A 13,355-nucleotide genomic window follows, 5' to 3' on the forward strand; every position below is an offset into this window, starting at 1 on the left:
CCTAGCTAAATGCCTTGATGTCCCTTTTGCTATCTGTGACTGTACAACTTTGACTCAGGCTGGATATGTGGGTGAAGATATTGAATCTGTGATTGCCAAACTACTCCAAGATGCCAATTATAACGTGGAAAAAGCACAACAAGGTATGTTTTCAACATGATCTGTCTCCAGATTTAGTATACTGGGGAATCAGTCCAACATTAAGAGACAATATAATTCCTAATTTGAGTTAAGGACTAAAATTCTGTAATTACATAAAAGTACCTATGTTACATGATTTCTAGCATACTGATGAAGGGCCACATAGTTTGCTTTGCCTTTTTGTCACTAAGCTGGCTGGTAGGGTAAAAACAGGCCAAATTGTCTGGGCATGGTGGCTTACGCCTATAATCCCAGCATTTCGGGAGGCCGAGGCGGGTGGATCACGGGGTCAGGAGATCGAGACCATCCTGGCCATGGTATAACCCTGTTTGTACTAAAATACAAAAAATTAGTCAGGCGTGGTGGCGTGTGCCTGTGGTCCCAGCTACCCAGGAGGCTGAGGCAGGAAAATCACCTGAACCTGGGAGACGGAGGTTGCAGTGAGCCAACATCGTGCCACTGCACTCCAACCCGGCGACAGAGCAAGACTCTGTCTCAAAAAAAAACCCAACAAAACAGGCCAAATTACTATCCTATTAGATCTTTAATACTACCATTGCTTTTCTTGTTTTAACTCCCCTCAAGACTCCTAATGCTTAGATTAAGACAGGGCAGGGCAGGAGCAAGGGTGGAGGGTACCAGATGACTCTAGAAACAGGTTAGCCTGTTGACCTACAGAATGTCGTGGATGCTGCATTGCTCCTTCATCTGTCATCTGTTCTTGTTTACCTGAAGAGTCTGTTCAGATTCCTTTAAGACAATATAGGTGGGAAAGAGTAATCTAAAGTTTTGCTAATACTAGCACTGCAGATACCTCCTGCTTAGATAGTATAAAGAATTCATATACATTAGTGGGGCAAATAACTCTTGTCGAGATTTTGTTACTATACCTAAATATTATTCTATAAAGCAAATTACAGGCAGTTGTACAGAATGATGGATGGGAGAAATAAAAGTGGATTTTTATAATAAGCTATTGCATATGTTAAGTATGAAAGATCAAATAACCTTGCTGTCTAGCTGCCTAGTCTTTTAAAGCTGAGGCTATCTTGTGTATATATATTTTTCATATTATAAATAGAATCCTCCTTAAATTATAGGAATTGTCTTTCTGGATGAAGTAGATAAGATTGGCAGTGTGCCAGGCATTCATCAATTACGCGATGTAGGTGGAGAAGGCGTTCAGCAAGTAAGCAGTTGAATATTTTGTTCAAGCCCACTAAAAGGAAGGGAATACATCAGCTTCCCAAATATTGTACGTTTGGTTTCACATTCAATTAGATTCTGTTTTATTTCTTCCACCCCCAAACTCCACATACCATTTTGAAGTAGTTGAGATCCTCAAAGAAAGTTGTTGACAATTTGAAATAACAAACTACCTTGTTAGGAAATTTAAAATATTTCGAAGAACAGAAAAAATGAAATTTAATCTTTACTTTTTTTATTCCTTAAAGGCTCAGTTCAGCATTTCTAAAAGACTCTTGAAGAAAGCTGTGATTCTAACTAGACATGAATGAACTATGTACATGCTTCTTATTCCTTCCAATTAGTTAAAAGATAGGTATAAAATAGTATTTAATGCCTCGTAGAGCCATAATTGAAGCCACAATGATCTGTTGGCCAACTTGACCTTTTAATGGTAACTAGTTATGACATAAACTATTACAGGGTGAGGAAAATTGTTTCACTTTTTGACAGAGACGTGTAGAGGTATAATCACAGTGATGTGCTGGAATTTTTTTTATAAAACCATCTCCACATATAGGTAGTCTCAAAGTTTAATACTATAACTGGAATAGAATTTTAATTTATTTGAAAGATATGTCATCAATTTCTTATTACCTGGCTCCGCTTCCTAATAATACAGGGCTAGGATTTCAACATACAAATTTGGGGACATTTACATATTCCTACCATGTTTGAACCCCATTTTATACAGTCCTAATTCTGCCTTTATGTCAGAATTATGTCTTTACTATCAAAAACAACCTCTTAGGTTGACTGTTTTCCTGAATTACAGTGCATCAGGAGTTCTGTAACCATTTCAAATAAATTCATTATTAATGTGATAAATACATTAGATTTTCTTATTAGTTATAGAAATATGAGAGTTTGATTAGTTATGTTCATTGACCATAATCACATTGTTTTCCCCATTGAATCCTATTGTCTAAAGTATAATAAATAATGCACTTATAAATATGGTGATGCTGTAAATCATTTGTTCTTTAGGGCTTACTAAAACTACTAGAAGGCACAATAGTCAATGTTCCAGAAAAGAATTCCCGAAAGCTCCGTGGAGAAACAGTACAAGTTGATACAACAAACATCCTGTTTGTTGCATCTGGTGCTTTCAATGGTTTAGACAGAATCATCAGCAGGAGGAAAAATGAAAAGGTAAGTTTTTCTTAGGGGTTCCTAGAAGGATAGAGCATTTAAAGAATGTACACTTAGTTTCTATTCTCATATCTGCAGGCTACCAGTCACCGTTTCTTAAGAGTTGGGTTTTCTTAGAGCATATCAGAAATATACAGGACCAGGCACAGTGACTCATGCCTGTAATCCCAGCTCTTTGGGAGGGGCTGAGGCAGTTGGATTGCTTGAGCTCAGGAGTTTGAGACCAGCCTGGCCAATACGGCCAAACCAAAGAAAAATGTACAGTAAGTCCTCACTTAATGTCATCCCATAGGTTCTTGGAAACTGCAGCGTTAAGCGAAAAACTAATTTTTCCTTATCAATTTTATAAGGAAATGTTATTGGATAAAATGACATTATTGGAGGACATGTTGTACGGTGTTTTGCTTAAAGTTGGAGTTTCCAAGAACCTATCAACAATGTTAAGTTAGGATCTAAATATCATCTATATATGAGCATTTTGTTTGTTTGAGATGGAGTCTCGCTCTGTCATCAGGCTGGAGTGCAGTGGTGTGATCTCGGCTCACTGCAACTCTGTCCCCTGGGTTCACAAGTGATACTCGTGCCTCAGCCTCCCAGGAAGCTGGGATTACAGGCATGTGCCACCACAGCAGCAAATTTTTGTATTTTTAGTAGAGACGGGGTTTCACCATGTTGGCCAGGATGGTCTTGATCTCCTGACCTTGTGATCTACCCACCTCGGCCTCCCAAAATTCTGGGATTACAGACATGAGCCACTGTGCCTGGCCTGTATGGGCATTTTAAAAGTGTAACTTGATGAGTTCAACTTAATATTTTATCTAGGGAGTTCGTTATTGGAGTTGCTGCATCAGTAAAATTTCTGTTCATTCCCTCTGCCCAACTCACGGGAGCCCAATAAAGTTTATCTCCATTGCCCTTGCTCATAGAGTCTACCATAGATCACTGCTGACTTTCACAAATGGAGGGGAGCATTTTGGCAGATGTGGGAAGGGTTGTGATCCCACCTAGTTTTATAGGTGTTTCTTCTTAATGGCCTCTACTTCTAATTGGGTCTGGGACTTGTTTCTTCATATCCTCATAATACATGCCCAATACTAATTTTTTGATTGATTACAACAAAATGTAATGTGAGAATAGTGGCAGGAAGCCCAGAAAACACCTGTATTTTCCATGGTTTTTGTAGTTTGCATGATAGTCCCAAGTGATCACTTTAGTGTTTTATAACATTCTATTTGAAATCTGTATGTCATAGATCAGCTGTCTTCTTGGCCTTAAATGTACTAGTAGTTTAAGTAATAGTTTTGTAGTAGTAAAAAATAATAATCATAATTATAATGCTGCTAATGGCGTGGTTGCCCATGGTCGTTCCTTTGCCTAGCCTAGGTGGGGGAACGCTTAGAAATACTAACCGTGCCACGTAATTATTGTTATTCTTCAGTACCAAGCCTTATTCAGCATAGATATGGTTAGATTTTTATTTTTCTGCTAATTTATGCAAAATTTCAACAGCAGCCAAAACGTAGCTTAATATGAAAATTTGTTTTCTGTGTCATTGAAATTCTGCATAAATTAGCTTAACAAATTAGAAGAAATTATTTCTTTGGGGGATGTGTGTGTGAAAGAAAGATAACCTTGTATTTGAAATTCTGTAAAAGCAAAGACCATGTTCTAATATTTATTTTTAATTAATACTTCTTTATACTTCCAAAAAGGATTTGCAGCTAGAAACATACAGGACAGAAGATTTAAAAATAATGTCAGAAAAAGAAGCAGAAATTTATAGAAGGAAGGTTTAAGTTGTAGTTCTGTTTTGTTGAGAATTAGGTCACTCCATTTAGCTGTGAACTTTATTAATGAAAATCAGGGGAGCAATCATGGGCTTTAGTTCTTACTACCTTGACTGAAGCAAGCTCCGTATGCCTTCCATGTGCTCTAATTCTTATTACCTGGCCCCACCTCCTGATAATATAGCGTTAGGATTTCAGCATACAAATTTGGGGACACTTAAATATTCAGTCCATGGCAGACAGATTTTTTATTTTTATTTCTATTTTTTGAGACAGAGTCTCACTCTGTTGCCCAGACTGGAATGCAGTGGCGTGATCTCAGCTCAATGCAACCTCCACCTCTGAGGTTCAAGTTACCCTCCTGCCTCAGCTTCACAAGCAGCTGGGATTATAGGTGCACATCACTCGTGGCTAATTTTTGTATTTTTAATAGAGATGGGGTTTCACCATGTTGGCCAGGCTGGTCTTGAACTTCAGACCTCAAGTGATCTACCTGCCTCAGCTTCCCAAAGTGCTGAGATTATAGATGTGAGCCACCATGCCCAGCCTGCAAACAGATTTTTAGCTTAGGCTATGTTTGCACATATCATGTACTTCTCTTGTTCTTTTAACAAAAGCCGTATGACATGGCAAAATTAAACTTTCTGAGAATTTCCTGGAGTACAGTTCTTTTTTTTTTTTGGGGGACGGAGTTTCGCTCTTGTTACCCAGGCTGGAGTGCAATGGCGCGATCTCGGCTCACCGCAACCTCCGCCTCCTAGGTTCAGGCAATTCTCCTGCCTCAGCCTCCTGAGTAGCTGGGATTACAGGCACACGCCACCATGCCCGGCTAATTTTTTGTATTTTTAGTAGAGACGGGGTTTCACCGTGTTGACCAGAATGGTCTCAATCTCTTGACCTTGTGATCCACCCGCCTCGGCCTCCCAAAGTGCTGGGATTACAGGCTTGAGCCACCGCGCCCGGCCGAGTACAGTTCTTTTATGTTGACTGAAGCAAGATCCATATGCCTTTATATACCCAACCTTGTTCAGCAAAGTTAGCATTTATTTTTTATTTTTTTGAAGGACTATGACTATGCAAAAGTTAGCATTCTTGTTTGATGTCATCCTTACATGTTTTTAAATAAAATCTAAATTATTCTAACTCATAGGCCGATGTATGCGAACCAAAATCATGATCTTGGAGGAGTCATGATTTAGCAGTGACTTAAGACACTTACAGATAATTTTCTCATTAGGTTGCTTGTAGCTGTTTTTTTTTTTTTTTTCTTTTTTGAGACAGAGTTTTGCTCTTGTTGCCCAGTCTAGAGTGCAATGGTGCAATCTTGGCTCACTGCAACCTCCATCCCTGGGTTCAAGCAGTTCTCCTGCCTCAGCTCTCGAGTAGCTGGGATTACAGGCATGCGCCACCACGCTTGTCTAATTTTGTATTTTTAGTAGAGACAGGGTTTCTCCATGTTGGTCAGGCTGGTCTTGAACCTCTGACCTCAAGTGATCTGCCCACCTTGCCTTCCCAAAGTGCTGGGATTACAGGTGTGAGCCACCATGCCTGGCCTGTAGCTCTCTTTTTATAGTTTTTATACCTTTGAACTCATCTAAGTCTTGAATAAACCCTGCAACCTTATTATCTGAGTTCTAAGGGACTTCTAGCTCTTACTTATCTGCTTTTACTAGAATTCATTCTTTGAGAGTTGGTTATTATGTAGTGGTTAAGTTCTCAATTCTGAAGGCAGGCAGACCTGAGTTCAAATTCTGGCTTTGCCACTTACAGCAATAAGACTTTGGTCAAGATATTTACCCTCTCTAAGCCTGTTGTTTTCCTTTGTAAGATGTAAATGATGATAAAACCGTCTTCACAGAGTTGTTGCAAAGATCACATGAAATGGGTATGAAAAGTATTTAATAAAGTATCATTTGATTCTACCATTTATAATATGCATCATTTCTTTGGCAGTATCTTGGATTTGGAACACCATCTAATCTGGGGAAAGGCAGAAGGGCTGCAGCTGCTGCAGACCTTGCTAATCGAAGTGGGGAATCAAATACTCACCAAGACATTGAAGAAAAAGATCGGTTATTACGTCACGTGGAAGCCAGAGATCTGATTGAGTTTGGCATGATTCCTGAGTTTGTGGGACGGTTGCCTGTGGTGGTTCCATTGCATAGCCTAGATGAGAAAACACTTGTACAAATACTAACTGAGCCACGAAATGCTGTTATTCCTCAGTACCAGGCCTTATTCAGCATGGATAAGGTTAGATTTTTATTTTTTTGTACTCCTTAATTTTCTTGCTATTGAAATTCTACATAAATTAACCTAACAACAAAAACAAGTTCTGCTCATTTAGAACACCAACTTATTCCTTACTAAATACGGATCTAGGAATCAAGGAAGGCATATTGTATTATGTTAGAATTTAGGAGTTGGCTTTATTTCTACGAATTAAAACCATCATTGTAGCTTAAATCCCAAGAAAAATAATGCCATTAGCCTCCTCCAGTACCTCCAAGCCAAATATACAGGATTGTCTTGTCCTTTCAGCCTTGACATTCTAAATGCTTTTTTGTGACATAGTGTATTTTTGTATTCTTTTGCCTAAGTAGAGTTTTATTAGTCCCACATAAATGTCTCTGTAGCCAAATACCTGGCGGTCACTCTAGCTCACATACCTAATCAGATAAATGGTTTGGGTTTTATGAACTTTGTGTCTCTAAATATCAGTCTCCTTCTCTCCTTTGCCCCTGCCTCAAGTCAACCCCTTTGTTGTTATTCACCTTGACCCCCACATTTAGTTCGGAATTGGTCTGCCTGGCTCATGTCTGCCTGTGACTACCACCACCAAAATATCATTATCTTTCTCTTTACTTCCAGAATGGATATTGAGCACAGTGTCCAACAAATAGATACTAAGTTCTTAAATAGTTGTTGAATGAGTAAAGACAAGGCTAATGTTTTTACTCCCTTGCTCAAAATCCTCCAGTGGTTCCCTGGTCTTATTTAGATGCCTCCCCCTTGGCTGCTCCCTGAGCTCCATGTGCATACACTGGACTATAAATGCAAGTTGGCTAATCTGTCATCTGTCACTACACAATAGACTGCAAGTCGCTTGGCAAAGATGATGTCTTCATCATTAAATCCCTAGTATGTAACACACAGAGGTTTAGTAAACGTTGAAAAAAACCCTAGGGAGTCCGTGTCGATCTAGAAAACTTCTTCAAGCTTAAGAACAAACTTGATACTCATAATGCTGATATTGTCACAGCTTAATTGATAGAAACAAGTGCTTCTTGAAGGCAGGGTTCCAAAACACCATGACAAATCGTGCCCTTACTTGGTGGTACATTTTCTGGAGGTAGAAATTAACAACTAAAAGTTATAATTTATTTTTAATGTATTTGTAGTGTGAATTGAATGTTACTGAGGACGCTTTGAAAGCTATAGCCAGATTGGCACTAGAACGAAAAACAGGTGCACGAGGCCTTCGGTCCATAATGGTGAGTTGGCATTATTCTATAAAAACTAGATTATTTCTTGGTCTGAGTTTTGAGAATATTAAGCTTCTCTTTTTTTCTTTTGGAAAATATGTCTAGAAAATTGGCATAAAGTTGTTTTTTAGTTTTTGGGTTTTTTTTAAATGACAGAGTCTCAAATAAAGGAGTACAATGGTGTGATCTTGGCTAACTGCGATTTCTACCTTCCAGGCTCAGGCTCAGGCTCAGGCTCAAGCTCAAGCGATCCTCCCACTTCAGTCTCCCAAGGAGCCGAGACTATAGGCAAGAATCACTATACTTAACTAATTTTTGTATTTTTAGTAGAGACAGGGTTTCACCATGTTGGCCAGGCTGGTCTCAAACTCCTGACCTCAGGTGATCTGCCCGCCTCAGCCTCCCAAAGTGCTGGGATTACAGGTGTGAGCCAGTACACCCAGCTGATTTTTTTTTTAAATCACTCTAGATTATATTTTGCTTTTTTTCAAAAATGAACTTTAAGATGTTTGCAACCAAGGACATATACATAATATGATTAATGAAACAGAAAATCAGGATCGGGCCTGGTAACTCACACCTATAATCCCAACCCTTTGGGAGGCTGAGATAGGAGGATTGCTTGAGACCAGCCTGGGCAACATGGAGAGACCCTCATCTCTCCAAAAAATAAATAAATAAATAAATAAATAAACAGGCCGGGTGCAGTGGCTCACACCCATAATCCCAGCACTTTTGGAGGCTGAGGCGGGTGGATCGCCTGAGCTCAGGAGTTCGAGACCAGCCTGGGCAACATGGCGAAACCCCATCTCTACTGAAAATACAAGAAACTAGCCAGACGTGGTGGCACGTGCCTGCAATCCCAAATAGATATAAAGCTATATACATATTTGTTGTTGTTGTTTGTTTTTCCTTGAGTGCATGGATTCCCATTTGTGACTTATAGAATAAACGCATTATATGTAATCTGTTTTCAGTGGGATTCATTACCTTTTATCTCTTTAGGAAAAGCTGTTACTAGAACCAATGTTTGAAGTCCCTAATTCTGATATCGTGTGTGTGGAGGTTGACAAAGAAGTCGTAGAAGGAAAAAAGGAACCAGGATACATCCGGTAAAGTGTATTTTCAAGCCAGAACAGATATAACATTTAAGATCAGCTCCTCATCGCTGTGTTTGTTGGTTTGTCATTTTAAAATTACATAAAAATTCTTTTATTTGTAAGGGAAGCAATAATCTCAACTTTGCTTTAGAAAAATCTAATTTGGGTTTATAAAATAATATTATTTTGTGAGCCTTTGAAAGCTGATCTTCAGGCCGGGCGTGGTGGCTTACGGCTGTAATCCCAGCACTTTGGGAGACCAAGGCAGGCGGATCCCGTTTCTACTAAAAATACAAAAATTAGCTGAGTGTGGTGGCATGCACCTGTAGTCCCAGCTACTCAGGAGGCCGAGGCAAGATTCGCTTGAACCCAGGAGGTGGAGGTTGCAGTGAGCTGAGATAGCACCACTGTACTCCAGCCTAGCGACAGAGTGAAACTTATTCTTAAAAAAAAAAAAAAAATTGATCTTCAAAATTGCTCTCCACCTTTTTCCCCTAAAAGGAAAATGTTTTAAAAGAGACATAAAAGTACTCCATCTATAATATCTGTTCCAGGAAGAAAAAAGAAAAAGAAAAGTAATCCAAATGAGACTAAAATGAACTTTGCTGCTAATTCTCTAAATTTATTAATGACTTGTCTTTCACAAGACCAAAACTGTCATAATTTTTTCTCTCAGTAGTAGTGTCATCAGTTGACAAATTCACCTTTTTTACCTATATATTTATCTTATTTGAAGGGGTCAGCAAATTGCCTCATAAAGGGCTAAATACTTTAGGGCCATGAGGTCTGGTTTACAGCTACTCAACACTGCTCTCATTGCAAGAAAGCAGCTAGAAGACAATACATAAATAAATGATTATGCCTGTGTTCCAGTAAGACTTTATTTGCAGTAACAGGCAATGGGGCTGGACATAGTGGGTCACGCCTGTAACCCTAACACTTTGGGAAGCTGAGGCTGGAGGATCCCTTCAGCCCAGGAATTCCAGACCAGCTTGAGCAACATAGGGAGATCTGTCTTTACAAAAATAAAAATAAAAATTTGTTTTCTTAATTAGGTATTCCAGCTACGTGGGTGCGTGAGATGGGAGGATCGCTTGAGCCTCAGAGGTTGTAGCTGCAGTGAGCTGTGATTGCACCACTGTACTGCAGCCTGGGTGACAGAGTGAGACCTTGTCTCAAAAAAAAAATCACAATTTTTAAAAAGGCAATGGGCCGGGCATGGTGGCTCATGCCTGTAATCCCAGCACTTTGGGAAGCTGAGGAGGGTGGATCACCTGAGGTCAGGAATTTGAGACCAGCCTGGCCAATATGTTGAAACCCCATCTGTACTAACAGTACAAAAATTAGCCAGGTATGCTGGCAGATGCCCATTGTCCCAGCTGCTTGGGAGGCTGAGGCAGAAGAATCCCTTGAACCTGGGAGGAGGAGGTTGCAGTGAGCCAAAATCGTGCCACTGCACTCCAGCCTGGGTGACAGAGAGACTCGGTCTCAAAAAAAAATTAAAAATAAAAAAATAAAAAGGCACTGGGCTGGATTTGGCTAGCAAGCTACAGTTTCCTAACCCCTGATTTATTATATAAATAATTTATTATACAATGCTTGACATTAATGTCACCTACACAAAAGTTAGGTTTCTGTTTAACTCTGGTATGTTATATTTTATGTTTACTTCTCTTTCAAGATAACTTTGGAGGCAGTTGCTTGGGTTCGAACAACTTAGACCAGAGAGAGACATAATCTTTTATTTTTATTGTTGAATGACATTGATATGTGGCTTTTAAAGGAATTCTGGTGATCTGAATTATAATTTTTACTAATTTGAGACAAGATGGATTTAGTCAGAAGTAGTTACCTTCTTTACCATATATATGCTAAATTCAAGCATTTGAGTTGAAATAACAGATGATGCCGGGCGCGGTGGCTCAGGCCTGTAATCCCAGCACTTTGGGAGGCCGAGGCAGGTGGATCACGAGGTCAAGAGATCGAGACCATCCTGGTCAACGTGGTGAAACCCCGTCTCTACTAAAAATACAAAAAATTAGCTGGGCATGGTGGTGCGTGCCTGTAATCCCAGCTACTCAGGAGGCTGAGGCAGGAGAATTGCCTGAACCCAGGAGGCGGAGGTTGCGGTGAGCCGAGATCGCGCCATTGCACTCCAGCCTGGGTAACAAGAGTGAAACTCCGTCCCAAAAAAAAGAAAACCAGATGATAATTTATTTCTTGGAGAAAAGATTTTTTAAGCCTTCACAGTTGAAGCCATGTTGTCCTTTTTTTTTTTTTGGAATTTGTCAGGGAAAATGTTGGGAAATTTATTTGCAACTTTTGGTTGTATAGTCTGTTTCCCGTATTACTAAGCAATTTTTTTTTCTTTTGAGACAGAGTCTGTCTCTGTCGCCCAGGCTGGAGTACAGTGGTATGATCTCAGCTCACTGCAACCTCCACCTCCCTGGTTCAAGTGATTCTCCTGCCTTAGCTTCCTGAGGAGCTGGGATTACAGGCGTGCGTCACCACACCTGGCCAATTTTTGTATATTTAGTAGAGATGGGGCTTTACTATAGGTTAGCCAGGCAGGTCTTGAAACCCTGACCTCAGGTGATCTGCTCTCCTTGACCTCCGAAAGTGCTGAGGTCGCAGGTGTGAGCCATGGCACAATATTAAAATTGCTCCAGCCAGGCACAGTGGCTCACACCTGTAATCCCAGCACTTTGGGAGCCTGAGGCAGTCAGATCACGAGGTCAAGAGATTGAGACCATCCTAGCCAACATGGTGAATCTCTGTCTTTACTAAAAATACAAAAAATTAGCCGGGTGTGGTAGCACACACCTATAGTCCCAGCTACTTGGGAGGCTTGAGGCAGGAGAATCACTTTAACCCGAGAGGTAGTGGTTGCAGTGAGCTGAGATTGTGCCACTGCACTCTATCCAGAGCGAGACTCTGTCTCCAAAAAAAAAAAAAAAAAAAAAAAGTGCTCCTAATATTTTCTATTATTGTGGCTTTCTTAGCTAGGGGGGTTACTTTGCTGTTTTGATTTTAAAGATCATGTTTACCTGCATTTATAATTTTAAAAAAACATGACTTTTCATTGTAGGGCTCCAACGAAAGAGTCCTCTGAAGAGGAGTATGACTCTGGAGTTGAAGAAGAAGGATGGCCCCGCCAAGCAGATGCTGCAAACAGCTAAACTGTAATACTGCTGTCCTGTACATACAGCTTTTCCTTCTTTTGTTTAGGATCATAACTGTCTCTGCAGTCTGATATTAAAGGCATTGGATCTATCTTGGATATCATACATGGTCAGAGAAGCCTTTAGGAAAAGAATCAGATCATGTATATTATGGTAACATCACATTGATTTAACAGAGGACGTTATATGGACTTTAATGACACGGTATTTAGAGATAAAATGTACATTATTTTGGTTCAGTTTTTTAAAAAATATGCTTTAAGAAAATTCTTAGGAATTCTTTTAGGCAGTGAAGGTATTGCAAAACTGGATTTTACAATAATGTTACTCTACAAATGGGAAAATAAATTCTTTAAAATTGAATATTGAGATACCATTCTTTAGTGTTACCTTTTTTACTCACATGTACTTCTGAAAATATTGGAATTTTATTCATCTTAAAAATTGGACCAGGTAGTTTTCAAGTAGTTAAAAATTACATTGAAAAATACCCTGAAGAACTATATTTTGATAATTGATAATTGGTTTAGCTGTATTACTTGTCTTCTTATCTGCTAATGCATGACACTAACCCCAAATGGTTCTGTAAAAAAGGCTATTTTCTTACCAACTTGTCTGATATTTACCATCTTTTTTAAAGATGGAGTCTCGCTGTGTCCCAGGTTGGAGTACAGTGGCTTGATCTCTGCTCACTGCAACCTCCGCCTCCCGGGTTCAAATGATGCTTCTGCCTCAGCCTTCGGAGTAGCTGGGATTATAGGCATGCACTACCCCGCCCGGCTAATTTTCATATTTTTAGTAGAGCCAGGGTTTCACCTTGTTGGCCAGACAGGTCCCGAACTCCTGACCTTGAGATCCGCCAGCCTCGGCCTCCTAAAGTGCTGGGATTTCAGGCGTAAACCACTGCACCCGGCCTTATTTACTGTCTTTAATACATTTTAGTACTATGGGCGAGTACACAGAATTGAAGTCTGCCTTAAATCTTCAGAAAGATACATACCTATTTTATTTTATTTCTTTGAGACAGAGTCTTGCTCTGTCACCCAGGCTGTAGTGCAGTGGCACAATCTCAGCTCACTGCAACCTCTGCCTCCCGGGTTCAAGCAGTTCTCATGCCTCAGCCTCCTAAGTAGCAGGACTACAGGTGCGTACCACTACATCTGGCTAAGTTTTTGTATCTGTAGTACAGATGGAGTTTCGCCATGTTGCCCAGGCTGGTCTTGTAACTCCTGAGCTCAGGCAATACAGCCACCCTGGCCTCCG

At 40.0% G+C, this 13,355-nt stretch overlaps 1 protein-coding gene across 1 annotated transcript in view; it reads left to right on the plus strand.

Annotated features, from left to right (window-relative positions):
• Window positions 1–12,461, plus strand: part of CLPX (caseinolytic mitochondrial matrix peptidase chaperone subunit X) — a 43,631-nt gene extending 31,170 nt beyond the window's left edge. Inside the window, 7 exon segments of the mRNA XM_037732961.1 lie at window positions 1–143; window positions 1,242–1,330; window positions 2,374–2,538; window positions 6,279–6,578; window positions 7,727–7,819; window positions 8,816–8,922; window positions 11,999–12,461. The exon segment at window positions 1–143 is cut by the window's left edge and continues 2 nt beyond it. Coding sequence (XP_037588889.1) covers window positions 1–143; window positions 1,242–1,330; window positions 2,374–2,538; window positions 6,279–6,578; window positions 7,727–7,819; window positions 8,816–8,922; window positions 11,999–12,089 — 988 coding nt within the window. The 3' untranslated portion in view covers window positions 12,090–12,461.
• The last annotated feature ends 894 nt before the right edge of the window (window positions 12,462–13,355 follow it).

This window comes from Cebus imitator, unplaced genomic scaffold, assembly GCF_001604975.1.
Source record: "Cebus imitator isolate Cc_AM_T3 unplaced genomic scaffold, Cebus_imitator-1.0 Scaffold485, whole genome shotgun sequence".
Classification (NCBI taxonomy): Eukaryota; Metazoa; Chordata; class Mammalia; order Primates; family Cebidae; genus Cebus; species Cebus imitator.